At 40.6% G+C, this 16,811-nt stretch overlaps 1 protein-coding gene across 1 annotated transcript in view; it reads left to right on the forward strand.

Annotated features, from left to right (window-relative positions):
* Nucleotides 1–16,811, forward strand: part of TGS1 (trimethylguanosine synthase 1) — a 47,035-nt gene that overhangs the window by 4,312 nt on the left and 25,912 nt on the right. Inside the window, exons 2-6 of the mRNA XM_008255539.4 lie at nt 5,137–5,201; nt 7,708–7,880; nt 8,165–8,990; nt 9,788–9,905; nt 12,976–13,062. Of these exons, the coding sequence (XP_008253761.3) occupies nt 5,137–5,201; nt 7,708–7,880; nt 8,165–8,990; nt 9,788–9,905; nt 12,976–13,062 (1,269 nt within the window). The remainder of the gene's footprint in view (nt 1–5,136; nt 5,202–7,707; nt 7,881–8,164; nt 8,991–9,787; nt 9,906–12,975; nt 13,063–16,811) is intronic.

Consider the following 16,811-nt stretch of genomic DNA (forward strand, 5'->3'; position numbering starts at 1 on the left):
CAAACAATGTATTCAGCATGTATTTTGGCCACCAAGTTGTCTGTGAGATAAAAAAAAAAAAGATGACTTAGGCCTGATGATGATGACTGCCATATTCAAAGGTATGAGTTTGAGGGGAACCATGTTTCCTGGGTAATGAGGCAGAAGAGTAACATCAAAATTTATCTCTTAGAGGAAAACAGGTGACTTCAACCAAAGAAATAGGTGGCTTTGACACTCAAGAATCTAGCCTGAACCATCCATGGTAACTATGGCTGGGACAGTTGAGCATATGCAAAGTACAATAATTAATCAAGAATGAACCTTTTGCTAACTTTAATGCTAAGGTCTTTGCTCCAAGAGGAGCTTAGGCTTTATTGCCATGAAATGAGATGTATGTGTGAGCTTCTTTCTAAACTATACCTGCATAAGCTTGTGCCCACTCGTGCATGTTCAAGTACTTCCCCTCATGCACATTCATTTCCCCTAAGACAAAGAAAACTTTACTTCCCTTGTGTAATGCTGCCACAAAACACACCAAACACTGGAGTAAGGGAAAGGGTTTATTGCAAACCTGACAGACTGGAGGGAAGGGGCGAAGAAGGAAAAGAGGGAGAAGGAGAGCATAAGAGAGACAGAGGGAGAGAGATCAGGAGACGGCAAGAAGGAGTCACATGTTGAATAGGTCCTTTTAAAACTTTGCCGGGGGGAGGGCAGGGAAGTAGAAGCAGCAAATCCCATTAGGATGGGGGTGGAGCTGACACCAGTGGGTGGGCCGTGTGGCCACCTGGCTTCCAGCAATGGCAGAGGAGGCTAAAGCCTAGGATGGTGTCGGGGGTGTAGATCACGCCATAGATAAGACTGTGCCATTTTACTAACACCTTGACTAGAGTAGTCACTGCTTTGGAAATGATTCCTGCGGTCACCTTATTTGCTGCAGATAAATTACTTTGTGTGTCAACTCCTTCTAGTGCAAGTTCTGATTTCTATTCACCAAGAAATGGACCCACAACTTGGGTGGATGACATGATGATGCAAATTGAGATGACTGCTTAATCAGAGCTCTAAGGAAAGTAATGTGTTAGCGAGGTTACTACAGTCCTGGTCAGTTCTTCAACTTTGCAATTCAAGTCAGCAGTTAAAGTTGATTTATTTAGTCCTTAGCCAGGTTCACAGATTAGTTTTTCCAGAGTCATTATGCTCTGTGTGTTGAATTATGTTAACCAAACTCAAAGATGGCTTTCTAGAAAATATTTGGCAAGTATGATGGGAAATTCTTTGAATACAAGCCATCAAAAATAAATAATTCCCAGTAACAAAAGCTCTTGCAGATACTTGAATATTGTCATAAGTAGGAAACATTGTTTCCATACAAATTTAGGAGATAGCATTCTCTATGGTTGCTGCCGTAGATTATCTGCAAACTTGGAACATATTAGTAGTAATCTTGAAAACCTGTTTCATCTCTAACCCAAGAAGTGTAATTCTGCTGCTTCCTCCAAACTTGACAAAGGCATATTAAGCTAGACCCTTTTCCCATGGGGCTTACATGAAAGAACTGTAGGTGGGACCAAGGAGCCTCCCCCGAAGAGTACCTGCTATGTGTTAGAAATCCAGGGCATCTTCTTTCTGAAGACCCAGCTTGCAGTAGTGGCAGCCCAAACTGTAGGCTTCATTCTCAGCCTACGGCCTGGTTGGGTCCTGGGGCTGTTTATGGGAAGCCAGCTTTCCAAGAAAGAAAAAAGAGGGAGTGTAAGAATGAAAAAATTGAGGAAATTTCTTGCAGCATACCACCAAAAAATGATATAACTGCATTTTCATTAAGGTGACCATAAAACACAATTTATTGACCAGCTAACCACCAGTTATAGTGAATTTGTCTTTTGAACTGAAACATTTTCATTACAGATAATCTCATACGTATTCTTAAAATTTAGAGATTAGAACCTATTCTTCACTTTTAGAAGCCGCATTAAAATTGAAATAAGTGAAAAGAATGGCTTTTTCTTTTAGTTAGTTAGTTCTCAGACATATAATAACTGTTTAGAATCAAAGAACTTGGAGGCAGAATCTTGGAATTGTTGCCAAGAGTTGTTCATTGAGAGGTCTGTGAAAATAGGGAACATGCTAGAAGTTCAGACTTTTAAGATAGGAAAAAAATGTTTCAAAAATGAAAACAACAGATATGAGTGTTGACTGATTCTGGAAGAGATTATTCAAATCAGTGCCATATAGCAGAAAACAAAAAACTGAGCATTAACATAGGTGCCAAATGTCTTCCTAGTCATAGGAGTTGATTGTCTTACTAAATAGGATTAGGATCATTGCAGCACCTTGCCTCAAAGGCAGGAAATAAGACGTAATGTCATAATTTTTATTTTCTAAAGTTATTACATTTACATGCTGCCTTATGAACAATATAACTACAGTAATATTCTATTTCATTTACATATTCAACTTTTTATGTATTTGTACAAAGAAGGTACAATTGGAATATCAAAGAGCTCTTTAAAATAATCATTAGACTGGCTGGTGGTGACATGAAAAAATACTTTGTGTTATATTCACATTTCAGATATAGTGTTCTAAAAGTTTTACATATATATATATATATATATAAAGCCTAGACTAGAACATAGGAAAATACTAAAATGAGGAGGTTATTGGTTTTTGTTATAAAGTCACTTGTGCTAGGAAGAAGCATGCTTCAATTGTTTCTTAGATATTCCATCTTGAAATAATTTCAGACTTAACAAGGATACTTCAAAGAACTCCCATATCTTCCTCACTCTGACCAGCTGGTGAGCAATTAGCTGCATTTGCTTCATCCCTTTCTCCAGATAGACAGGTGTCTGTTCACTGGGGGTTATTTCCAAGATCTCCCCACATACACCAAAATTGAAGGGTGTTCAAGTTCTCTATGTAAAATGGTACAATACTTTCATATAACCTACATACTTCCTCCTGTGTACTGTAAATCATCTCTGTATTTCTTATATCTAATATTACTTACAATAATTTATACAATATAAATACTATTCAAATAGTTTTTACACTGTATTGTTTCCAGAATAATAACAAAAAAGAAATCTGAACATGTTGGTGTATTTCTTCTAAACAAGGTTGCTTTTTCTCCATAGCCACTGTAAGATTCAAATTCAAGTTTCCCCAACTTTCCCACAGTATGTCTTTCTGTTTACTTATTTATGTCTTGGCAGTCTCCTACAATCACAAAAAATGCCTCACTCTTCTAGAAACTATATTCTAAGCTTCATGTCCTCAACAGTTATATGAAAAGTGGTGACCTTAGAAAATGAATTTGTAGGATGACCTCATCTAACCTGGGTCCATCTGACATTTTATCAGGAAGAGTCTGGTCATCCTTTGGCAGGAATGCTACAGAAGATGCTATGTTGAGCTCTTCAGGAGTCACTTTATATAGGTACCGTAACAATAGTGCCCTTTGTATTAGCAGTTTTCGGGGCATGTTCCAGTGTTATACAAATACCCTGTCCCTCAGCAAACGCATAGTTTCTGCTGGCATCAGGAACCTCTGTGAAGGATGCCAAAGAATGATGCTTGCTCCTTCCTCCTTCTGCATTTATTAGATAGTGTTCCGTAAGGAGCTCATTCCCTTTTTTAATCCCCATGTATCATTTAGAACAGCACTTACAGTGTTGGCCTTCCTCTGGAATCTATTTGGCCTTCCATTTTCTGGGTAATGTCTTCAGCCCACCATGCTTTTAAATCACCTTCTTTAAAGAGAGTCATGGCTCTTGTTGTCCTCAGTACACTTACCTTGTTGTAACCAGCCTTGGAACCATTTTGGCCCTCCCCTCCTTCAGGCCACCTCAGTGCCATGCAGCTGCCATTCCCCATCTCACCCTGTTATCTGTGTTCCCAAGAGCCAGTGGGCATGGTGCCAAAGCGTGTTTGCACCACACCCTCTTCGCAGTTCACTGTCATGCTGTGAGTCCCTGCTTACTTATGTTATGTGAAGTATCCCTAAAAGGCAACAGGAGGATGTGAAATAGATCAGGCACACGTGAATTATCTGTTATTAAATGGGTTCTAGCCCAATCAGAAAAGTAGTGTTTACAGTAACTTGTAGTTGGTGTTATTATGGTACTTACACTGGAGTTTATTACATTAGTGCAGTTCTGTTTACAGATAGGATTTTAAGTCTTCTGTTAACTTTACTATGATAATGTAATTTCAAATCATAGTAGATTAAGAAAAAAATTAGAAGTAAGCGTGTAAAGAGAAGCTTAGTCTCTGTTTTTAAGATTTAGTGAGGGCCAGCGCCGTGGCTCAATAAGCTAATCCTCCGCCTAGCGGCGCCGGCACACTGGGTTCTAGTCCCGGTCGGGGCGCCGGATTCTTTCCCAGTTGCCCCTCTTCCAGGCCAGCTCTCTGCTGTGGCCCAGGAGTGCAGTGGAGGATGGCCCAAGTGCTTGGGCCCTGCACCCCATGGGAGACCAGAATAAGCACCTGGCTCCTGCCATCGGATCAGCGCGGTGTGCCGGCCGCAGCGCACCCGCCACGGTGGCCATTGGAGGGTGAACCAACAGAAAAAGGAAGACCTTTCTCTCTGTCTCTCTCTCTCTCACTATCCACTCTGCCTGTCCAAAAAAAAAAAAAAGATTTGGTGAGACAGAATTGCTGTGGGTTGATTGATTTTTCAGGTTGATAAACTACTTAAATTTAATAACTTCATTGTTAGTCCCCAAAACAGTTACTTGCACAGACCATGAATACTCCATCTTCTGGACAGTGGATAGTTTGGGATAGTTTGGTCTCTTTGCAGATGAACTAGGGTCTGCTTCTGGATTTATATGTATGTAATCTGAGTCTTCCACTGTTGCTTTAAGGTTCTTCCTCCAATATTCAGGAGAAATATCATTTAGTTTTAGTAGTTAGTACTTACAAATGCTACCATGCATTAGGAACTATGTTAAATATGCTACATGTAATGTTAATCCTTACAGCAACTCCATGAAAATGTATTATTACCTCCATATTGTAAATGAGGAAAATGTATTAGCAAATTGCTTTATTGTTGCTTAACTTCTTTGCTACTTCATCTATGCTGCCTTGAACATTTTCTGTCTAAGTTTATAGTTGATTTTAATATGAATTGCTTAATTTGCTTCCCAGGGATCGAAAATTGTGCAATTTGGGATTAAAAGGCTACTATGTCAAAGGCACTGACAACAATGCAGGTAATATAAAACTGTGTAACCCTTTTCTGCTCAAATTAGCCACAATTCCATATTAATTTATGCATGATTTGTTGTAATATTGTATTAACTTATTAACATAAAATGATGGAAAATAATCCTAAAATTGTGGTGGTCTTTTATATAACATGGTCCTAAAATCTCTGTCAAAGCAGATCTGTTATTTTCCTGTACCTTCTGTGTGGGCAAGGTGTAGCTTCTTTGGTCCCTTGTAACATTCCTTCCTGAGTTGTGGTCATTAGATAAGAACACCTAGAAATTGAAGCTTTAAAAAGTAGAAATGGAGGAGCTGGCATTCAAAATAAAGCAATAAATCTTTAAAAGAAGGAAAGAAGGATCGAAAAATAGAAATGTATGGTTTCCTCATTAGAATACTTCTATTTAAGTAAATGATTAAGGATGAATTCCAAGTGAACATCCATTGGCTTTTTCCTGAAGTAAAGAGGCTGCTATCAGTTAACTTTCCCAAATAGCAAGTAGATTTTGGTCTGTCCAACTTCCCTGCCTGACTTTGCCCTTCCACCTGGACCTTTATGTTTTGAGACTCATAGAAAACTACAATGTGGAGTCAGAAGCCAAAGTGAGCCCCCAAAAACCATGCATTCTTGTTACCTTTGAAAATCTCTTAGCTCTACGGTGCTGGAACACATCACTGTGTGTTCAGTGAAGCACTGGGTGAAATGTTTGCTTTGTGTTATTTAGTGCTGCAGAAATAAGGTTTCCATAAACACTAGGCTGCCACTGACTGTAAGAAAACAGGCATGCCAGGAGAGGAACATAAAACTGAGCCATTCCCTTCCCCCATTCTGCTCTTCTCTGAGCTTTTGTAAGTTCATTGAATGGAATAGTGAGTAAAATCCCCTTCTTAATCTGTTTCCCTCTCCTAGGAGCCTATTTGTAGAATTTACACATGGGAGATTTCTTTTTTATTTGTCTCTATATTGCCATTTAAGATTGACTGTGTTATTGTCGGAGATCATCAAGCTTTTTTGTTATTTGTTAACTTGCTGATGTAAAACATGATAAACGACAAATAGTTGTGAAATCATAGTCTTTACCCTTTATATAATGTGATCCTAAATTCTCTCAGAGCAGATCTGTTACTTTCCTGTAACTCCTGTGTGGACTTGATATAACTCAGATGTCCCATGTAGCAGCTCAACACTAACTCATTATATTGTGACAAAAAAATTATTATATTAATAGAGCACTTAAGTGGCATTGGTCTAATTAATGCTATTACTACTACTAGATAACCATATTCAGGCAAAGTGGAATTTGGTTGTGATAAATGGTTTTTTCCAAGATCTGAAATCAGGAAGCTTGAAAGAACCTTCCAGTTTGGTGGATTTCTTTCTTTCCTTGTTTTTTTTTTTTAAGTCAGTTACAGAGAGAGAGAATCTTCCATCCACTGCTTCACTCTCCAAATGGGCACAATGGCCAGGACGGGACCAGGTTGAAACCAGGAGCCCAAAGAGTTGACCATCTTTCCAAGCGTGTTAGCAGGGAGCTGGATAGGAATTAGAACAGCCAGGACTTGAACCAGCGCCCACATGGGATGCGGACACTGCTTAGGCCACAACACTAGCCCCGTTTGGTGAATTTCAAATGTTTAAGAGCAGAACACTTTGGTTAAATCAGCTCTTCCATCGAATCCTAGGACCTCAGTCCTCATTGTATCAAAGTGGCTCTGAGGGGCCTGAAGACAAACCTCTCTTACCTCATGCTAAAGCTCCTACAATCACTCCACAGATCAGAATTTTTTTTTTTTATGGATCTTATTTATTTGAGAAGTAGAGTTACAGGCAGAGAGGGAGAAACAGAAAGGGCTTCCATCCACTGATTGGCTCTCTCCAAATGTCCGCAGTGGCTGGAACTGGGCCAATCCAAAGCCAGTAGCCAAGAGCTTCTTCTGGGTCTCCCACTTAGGTGCAGGGGCCCAGGCACATGGGCCATCTTCCACTGCTTTCCCAGGCCATAGGAGAGAGCTGGATCGGAAGTGAAGCAGCCAGGACTCAATCTGGCACCTATACGGGATACTGGCACCACAGGTGGAAGGTTAGCCCACTATGCCACAGCACTGGCCCCAGATCAGGATTTTAAATCCACGAGCTCATGTAGCAATTTTTCAGGTAAGGAATGGGAACACAGAAGTGTTTTTCCCAAAGTTACACTGTCCTATCCCCTCTCATTTCTATCCTCAGTATTTGTGTGGTGCATGGCACAGAACAGATACTCAGTAAGGGAGCCACAGTTGAGCAGATTAATGGACAGTGGCAGGCAGAGCTGGAAGAGAAGTTGTCTGAATTCTTCTTTGGCTGTTCATGTGATTAATCTATATGACCATCAGTTCTTTTTTTTTTTTCCACTTAAGAATTATAACACTACAAATGGTGTAATCATTCTGGTTATCAAATTCTTTAAAATAAGGATAAGAAAACTCACCTCAAAATTTTCTCTAAAACTAAGTTCACAATGCTACCTTTAGGAGACCAGGCTACAGAAGACGAGGAAGAGGGTCATTCCCTCTGCACTGCTGAATTACATGACACCAAACGCATGGGACTGGATGAAAGCGAACTTGATTCTGAGGCCGAACTCATGAGAAGTATGGGATTGCCGCTTCAGTTTGGTGGCGTTTCTGCACATAAGAATTTTGAGGTAAATATTAATATACTTTTATTATTTCTGTTTCTTGGTTTTCCTCATAAAATTTCACAAGTACATATTTGTAGATTCACCAAAATTGCAAATTGTAACAGTTCCATGTGTGATTCTTCCTCCTCTTGGGAACTTAAATGTAAGAATCACTTGCTTGTGTACCTAAAAGCCCAACATAGGGTTTTAGAGTATCTTATTTAATTCAATGTCAAAATAATGTTGGATTCTACTTTTATACTTAATGAAGTACATTTTATATTCAAGTTATTGTTTATCTGTTGTAGATATCTATGAATACTAGAAATAAAGTTAAAATAAAAAAGAAAAAGAGAAAACATGAAAAGAAGTACTTAGATGAAATGATACGAGAATCTTTGAGAAAGGAATATGAAGAAGATGACATTTTGGCCTCAGATGATCCATCTTCAGTTGAACACTGTGAAAATACCAGAACATGTAAATTTCAAGGCAAAAAGGATGTTGAAACCAAAAGTCTTCCTGTTGAAAATACTTTATCTGCAAAGCTAGAAATTACAGAGAAATGGGAGCAGTATTGGAATGAATATGGAGGAGAACTATTATGGCAATGTTGGCAAGAAAAACATCCAGATCAAACACTGCCTTCTGAGCCTTGGAACTTTCCTGAAACGAAAGAAGAATGGGAACAACATTATAGTCAAATTTATTGGTATTATTTGGAACAGTTTCAGTATTGGGAAGCTCAGGGTTGGACTTTTGATACCTCACAAAACAGCAATATAGACACTTGTGCAATGAAAACAGAAGTTGATAACCAAAAAGATGAAAATTGCATGAAAGTTGGCTTAATATCTTTTCCATCATCACCTAATACAGCTCATAATGAAAGCTCTAGTTCCAATGATAAGGATCATAATGAAATACTTGCTGGAATTAGTAATATAACTCTGAATTCAGAGGAAATAGGCCAGAGCCAGTTAGACTCCTCAGTAAGTTGTGATGGTCATCAGGAGCTAAGTGAGGACAGCAGCAGGAGAGAGTGCCCTACTTCTGGCCAAAGGGAACCAAGTAATGGAGAAACCAAGGAGAACAACTTATCTGGGAATACAAACACAGACCAACCAGCCCAGGGTAAGATTAGACAAAAAAAATGTTCTACTAAGTGAGAGTTAGCAAAATAAACCTATTTAGCAAAACAACTACTGCTAATCCTGTATGGTGGAGTTGAATGATAGCAACTCTTTTCATAGTATAATACTTAAATTATTTTCCATCTTATTTTTAGATCATAGTTGTATATTACCCTTTTGTATTAATAAGAGTATTTGGGTCTCAAAAGTATCATTCTTTCTTGTTACTCCTTGGTAGCCAGTGCAGGAAACCTTAACAAACTCTGGAGGAATCTTAAGTTAGAAGGAGCTTAGAACTTCCACAGCAAACGAGGTGGTAGAAAGCATGTTAGAGAATGATTTGGCACGTATATTTGACATTACATCAACTTACATGCGGTGTTCATTCAGGATATGTGAAATCTTGCTCGGTAGAGGATCTCAGTAAGCATAATATTAATGTATAAATAAAGTATTTGATTTCAGAAGACATTTAGATGAAAATTCCTTAAGAAAATGGCTGCTAACATCTATCACATAGGTGGCGTTGTGGGGTAATTTGTGTGGGTTTTTAACAGCTGTGAAGAAGTAGTTTTAGTTTGCCTTTTTAAACTTTTAAACTTTATGGACATAGTTACAGGTTTTTTTAAGCTCAGATTCTACATGTAGATACCAGGTAGATATGGCCAGGCACTTTCTCTGATGCACATGTACAGTTTGTTGAAGGAAAGGCACTAGAACATTTTAATTGTTTTTGTGAATGACAGAAAAGTTACCAAGCCAAGAGGAAAGTCTGCTGTATTATCTCTGCCTCTTTAGATTCACAGGAGTCTTCAGGAGCAAACAAAAGCAAAGGCAGACCACACACCAGTGGTGTTGATGGAGACGAGAGTGAAGAAGATCCACCTGAGAATAAACCAAGCAAACTCAAGAGGAGGCAAGTTGCACATCACCTCTCTGTAGAAGTTAACATAGCGTTTGTGCCCATGAGTGAATGGTTGTTAAATGTTTATGCATACAGCCCTGCTAATCTGGTGAAGTGAAGAGGCAGGCGTACGTACAAACCTGAGCTTTTGGACCCTCAGTCTAGACCCAGCTCTGTCACTCACAAACTCCCAAGTACATTTCTTAATTTCTCATCTATGAGATGGAACTAACCCCTTTTTTTCTGAGATTGCTGGGGAGCCTGGAGCTGACATGCAATACATCTGACACTTAGTAACTATTAGAGGGTTATAACCTTTATATTTTCTCCCTGCTCTTCTAAGCAATGCTAATTTGTTCTCAAAAGTCTGGGTATGTATTAACACAGATTTTATTGCTTAAATAAACCTCAGTCTAGTGCTCTCCTTGACTAGGAATAGGAATAGCAAAGCAAACAGGGTCAAGTACCTTGCTCAAGAGTTTCCTCACAGCAGTGGCAGCGTTAGAGCAAGAGCCCAGACCAAAGTGATGCTCCTTCTGTTTTACCACCTATGCACATAAGTAAACAAGTACAAAGAAATTAAGGTATAATGTAAGGTGTGGTCAAATGTTAGTGCTATAAATAACAAGGAATGGTTGGATCATTACACAGATAGGATGTGTAGTGTCTTGTGCAGCTTTTGGAAAAACTGAAGGCAATCTCTGAAAGTTCAGTAACTTGATACATGAAACACCTTTGGAGAGTGGAGTGTTTGATGTGGTAGTGAAGATGCCCAAGTCCCATCTGGGTTCAATTTTCAGCTCCAGTTCCCAATTCCAGCTTCACACCAATGCTGACCCTCGGAGACAACCGGTGAAGACTAAAGTAGTTGTTCCCTGCCACTCATGTGGGAGACTTGGATTGAGTTCCAAGCTTCTGTAGCTATTTGGAGAATGAACCAGTGGATTGAATCAATTGATCAATCAATCAGTCTCTCTCTCTTCCCCCTGTTTCTCCTTTTACCCCTCTTCCCTCTCAAGTAATATTTTTAAAGCATGTCTCTACTATATTCCCTCTATATGGTAGACATTGCTGTTTTAACTCCATTAGTTCCTTCTAGTTTCTGGAGTTGGAGACCATGTGTGTACTTAGATTCTTGGGACCCAGTAGTTACTCAATAAAAGGTTCACTGAACTTAATTGAAAGGGCAAACATAATAAGAATTATTTCTCAGGGTCAGTATTGTGGTGTAGCAAGCCTCCTCATGTGATGCAGTCATCCCATATGGGCACCAGTTCAAGACCCAGCTGTTTGATTTCTAATCCAGCTCCTTGCTAGTGCACCTGGGAAAGCAGTGGAAGATGGCCCAAGTATTTGGGCTCTTGCACCCGCATGGGAGACCTGGATGAAGCTCCAGGCTCCTGGCTATAGCCTGGCCCATTGTGGCCATTTGGAGATAGAAACAGTGGATGTAAGATCCCTCTCTCTCTCTCTCTGTCTCTCTGTCTGTCTCTCTCTCTCTCTCTCTGTGTGTGTGTGTGTGTGTGTCTGTTCTCTCTCTGTAACTTTGCCTTTCAAAAAATTAAAAATAAACCTTTGAAATAAAATTATTTCTCTTGGGGCTGGCATTGTGGCACAGTGGCTTAAGCTGCCACCTGTACAACACTGGCATCCTATTTGGGCACCAGTTCGAGTCTTGGCTGCCCTGGTTTCAATCCAGCTCCCTGCTAAATAATATGCCTGGGAAAGCAGTGGAAGATGTACCAAGTGCTTGGGCCCCTGTATTCATGTAGGAGACTGGATGAAGTTCCAGGCTCCTGGCTTCAGCCTGGCCCAGCCCCAGCCATTGCAGCTCACTTGCTTGCTTGCTTGCTTGCTTTCTCTCTCTCTTTCTCTCTTTCTTTCTTTCTTTCTCTCTTTTTCTCTCCCTCTTTCTCTCTCTCTCTCTTTCTTTCTCTCTCTCTCTTTTTCTTTCTCTCGCTCTTTCACTCTCTTGCTCTCTTTCTCTCTCTCTCTTTCTGTCTACCTCTGCCTTTAAGTAAAAAATAAGTGTTTTAAGAAATGGAATTATTTTGGGGCCGGCGCTATGGTGTAGTAGGTTAAGACTCCGCCTACAGTGCCAGAATCCCATATGGGCACCAGTTCGTGTCCCAGCTGCTCCTCTTCCCATCCAGCTCTCAATGGCCTGGGAAAGCAGTACAGGATGGCCACGTGTTTGGGCCCCTACACCCATGTGGGAGACCTGAAAGAGGTTCTTGGCTCCTGGTTTCAGACAGGCCCAGCTCCTGCCATTGCAGTCATTTGGGGAATGAACCAGCAGATGGAAGATCTCTCTATCTGTCTCTCCCTCTCTCTGTTTATAACTCTGACTCTCAAATAAATAAATCTTAAAGAAAAGGAATTATCTCTTAACATTTTTACTTACTTGCTGTTATTTCTTTTTTTTAAGATTTTTTTTTTTTTTTTTTTGAAAGGTAGAGCTACAGACAGAGGTGCAGGGGCCCATGCATTGGAGCCATCTTCTGCTTTCTCAGGCCATAGCAGAGAGCTGGATCAGAAGAGGAGCAGCTGGGACATGAACCAGCACACATATGGGATGCCGGTCCCACAGGCAGAAGCTTAGCCCAATACGCCAGCCCCTGTTATATTATTTCTTAAAGCTATCCCTGATAGATGGATTCTCCTGGATGCTTAGCATCATTTATCTCACAGCCCTGTTCTTCTTACTGTTGCTTCTTCTCTTAAATTTTTTTATTTCCTTGTTTGTTCTTTAAGGAAAACCTCTGGGGAAGTCACTTTAGTAGATGCAGGCTGCAACTTTACAGGTTTTATTCCACAGGACAGTGGAGAGATCTATATTTGTGCCGTGTTCAGGAATAAAATTACTTGATATGGTTTAAGATTTCAATGCGTATTATGCTCCAAACTGTACTTTACCTCATTTGGAAAATCCTGACCACCATTTTCTTTCTCTTTGCTTTGTGAATTATGATTGATTACTGTGATGAGACCATTTGCATAGATTGATTATATGTGCTTTTTAATGTTTGCTTGAACTGGAGATAATGGTTTATTACCATTTATCTTTTGTTTGTTTGTTTAGCCATGAACTGGACATCAATGAAAACCCAGATTCAGACTTGGATGACAATGGTGCCCTTCTAGGATTCAAACATGGCTCAGGACAAAAGTAACTATTCATAAAAGCTATTGTCTTCCAGAAATTCTGACCACTTCTGCTACCTTAAAGCTCTCTAATATATATAGGTAGCTAATAAATGTTAATGTATTTGATAGCATTGAATGTGTTAGAAATAAAACACTGAAGTCTCTTAGGGTAAGAATTGCAGTAAAGTTACCACTCACTGTACACATGATATATTCATATGTATTAACTCCGTTCACTTCACAGCAGTCCAGTGCTGTTTTTCCATTTCATAAATAGAAAGTGACTAAAGTTCACAGATATTTTCACTTGGTCAAAATCAGACCATTTAAAGCCGGCGCCGTGGCTCAATAGGCTAATCCTCCACCTTGCGGCGCCGGCACACCGGGTTCTAGTCCCGGTTGGGGCGCCGGATTCTGTCCCGGTTGCCCCTCTTCCAGGCCAGCTCTCTGCTATGGCCAGGGAGTGCAGTGGAGGATGGCCCAGGTGCTTGGGCCCTGCACCCCATGGGAGACCAGGAAAAGCACCTGGCTCCTGGCTCCTGCCATCGGATCAGCGCGGTGCGCCGGCTGCAGCGGCGGCCATTGGAGGGTGAACCAACGGCAAAGGAAGACCTTTCTCTCTCTGTCTCTCTCTCTCACTGTCCACTCTGCCTGTCAAAAATAAAAAAAAAAAAAAAAATCAGACTATTTAGCGAGGAGATTTAAGCCCAGCTGTTGTGACTTCTAAGCCTAGCTATCTTCTTACCTAGCATCTCACATGTCTGTCCCTGTGTATATCTAAAGAACACAATGAATATGACATTGAAATCTGCAGTAACCTCTTTTCTTTTTTATTGTGAAAGTAGCAAAACAGAAGTAACAAGTAATAAGTAAACGTCTTTCCTTCAGATTATTTCCAGAAGTAGGCAGTGTGTAAAGTCTGGCATATGTCCTTCCAGATTTGCTCGCATATGTTTTTATGAAAATATGCATGCATACACATTACTTCCCTTTTAATAAAGCATATAAAATGGAATCATACTATACATATGGTACAGCTTGCTCTTCTCCTTCAAGAGTGTGCCATGGACACCCTTCTTTGTTGATGCATAAAATGTTTACCAGTCCTTTCAGTGGGAGCATTGTGCTTAATCATCCTAGTTAGCAATATCTGGGTTATTTCCTAAGATGTAAGCCAATTAGTCCTTGAGGTTTATCGAGGTTATTGCATGTATAGATCATTTTTTCCTTCTTATTGCTGAATAATATTCCATTGTTTGGATGTATACCAAAATTTGTAGAACCATTCATCTGTGGAAGGACATGTAGATCATTTCTGCTATTTTGTTTAACAAAGATGTATGAACCTTTGTATATGGAAAACCTAAGTTTTCTCTGGGGTTAAATTTCCAAGCGTGAAATAGAAGGAAAGTATGAATAAATAGGTAATTGTGTAAGAACAAATGGAGATTTTGTAACACTTGATGTTAAAACTGAACTAAGAGGCCATCGCCATGGCTCAACAAGCTAATCCTCCGCCTTGTGGCACTGGCACACCAGGTTCTAGTCCCAGTTGGGGCACTGGATTCTGTCCCAGTTGCCCCTCTTCCAGGCCAGCTCTCTGCTATGGCCCAGGAGTGCAGTGGAGAATGGCCCAAGTGCTTGGGCCCTGAACCCCATGGGAGACCAGGATAAGCACCTGGCTCCTGCCTTCAGATCAGCGCAGTGCGACGGCCGCAGCGCGCAGGCCGCGGCGGCCATTGGAGGGTGAACCAACGGCAAAGGAAGACCTTTCTCTCTGTCTCTCTCTCACTGTCCACTCTGCCTGTCAAAAAAAAAAAAAAAAACTGAACTAAGTAGACAGGGAATGTTAAAGATCAATTTGGCCAACTTGAACTTGTGACCTCACCTGAGGGTCTGTATCTAAGGGTTGAGACTATTTTATAAGTTGAGAAAATTAATAGATACCTACACTTTATGAAAACAGTAAGGAATGGACTTGGGGAATGGCTCAGATTGACTTATAAATTGAATCCAAACTCACATACAAGTACGTATTGGTAATAAATAGTTTCTAAAGATTATCAATTGTTTCTTTTTGATACTTTGGGACAGTTGTGATTCATACAGTCATTTATGGCTAAAGATCATAAATTTTAGCAAGAAAGCATTTTTAAATCTACATAGAATATATTATTTGCACATGCAATTTTATTAAGAAATTAGTAGATAGGGTGTATAGATCTAAATATAAGTTGTGGAGATCTCTTTTGTTGTCTGGGATTTAACTTAACTGTTGTCCTTCTATTCAGAGTACCCAGTTTTACTTAAAAGAGAAGGATAAGGTTTATATTTTTTTTATAATAAAGAAGCTTCTATGACTAGACAACAAGACTTAACATTTAAAATCAAGCTACTCTAGATTTTTTTTTTTTTTTTTTTTTTTTTTTTTTTTTTTTTTTTTTGACAGGCAGAGTGGACAGTGAGAGAGAGACAGAGAGAGAAAGGTCTTCCTTTTGCCGTTGGTTCACCCTCCAATGGCCGCCGCTGCAGCCGGCGCACCGCGCTGATCCGATGGCAGGAGCCAGGATCCAGGTGCTTTTCCTGGTCTCCCATGGGGTGCAGGGCCCAAGCACCTGGGCCATCCTCCACTGCACTCCCTGGCCATAGCAGAGAGCTGGCCTGGAAGAGGGGCAACCGGGACAGAATCCGGCACCCCGACCGGGACTAGAACCCGGTGTGCCGGCGCCGCAAGGTGGAGGATTAGCCTATTGAGCCACGGCGCCGGCTCTACTCTAGATTTTTTAAGAGCTAATGTTTATATTATATTCTTTTCCTTTTTTAATTTTATTTATTTTAGAGGTAGAGTTATAGAGAGAGAAAGGGAAAAACAGAAAGGTCTTCCATCTACTGGTTCACTCCCCAGATGGCCACAATGGCCAGAGCTGAGCTGATCCAAAGCCAGGAGCCAGGAGCTTCTTCCAGGTCTCTGACATGGGTGCAGGGGCCCAAGTACTTGGGCCCTCTTCCACTGCTTTCCTACTCCATAAGCAGAGACCTGGATTGAAAAAGGAGCAGCCGGGTCACAAACCATTGTCCGTAAGGGTGCTGGCACCACAGGTGGAGGCTTAGTCTACTATACCACAGCACTGGCCTCTGTATTAAACTCTTAAGTCCATGATAGTTTATAGGTGGGGAGTTAAATGAGACTGGAGATAGCCAAAGAAAGCTTCATAGCAAATATATAAGAATACATGAAAAAGTTTGTGGAAAATGAAGTTTAAAAATAAACTTATTTTGGTACAAAACAACTTTGCAATCCATACTTAGCTTTTTCATATTTATAAGACCCTATGTACTTTCAGGACTAGAAAGATTCAGATTATTAGATCAGGTATTCTCCAGTCATTTTGACTTTTTTTTTTTTTTTTTTTTTTTTGTAAGCTCAGATTCATTTAGGTTAAGACTTTTGTGACCACTGTTAAGACAGTTAGAACATGTCAGATACCTGTTAAAAGAGTTTTGGAGGGCCGGCGCCATGGTTCAGTAGGCTAATCCTCTGCCTGTGGCGCTGGCACCCCGGGTTCTAGTCCTGGTTAGGGTGCCGGATTCTGTTCCGGTTGCCCCTCTTCCAGTCCAGCTCTCTGCTGTGGCCCGGGAGTGCAGTGGAGGATGGCCCAGGTCCTTGGGCCTTGCACCCGCATGGGAGACCAGGATAAGTACCTGGCTCCTGGCTTTGGAGCAGCTCAAAACGCCGGCCGCAGCTCGCCGACCATAGCAGCCATTTGAGGG

The sequence above is a fragment of the Oryctolagus cuniculus genome, chromosome 6 (genome assembly GCF_964237555.1).
Source record: "Oryctolagus cuniculus chromosome 6, mOryCun1.1, whole genome shotgun sequence".
Taxonomy (NCBI): Eukaryota; Metazoa; Chordata; class Mammalia; order Lagomorpha; family Leporidae; genus Oryctolagus; species Oryctolagus cuniculus.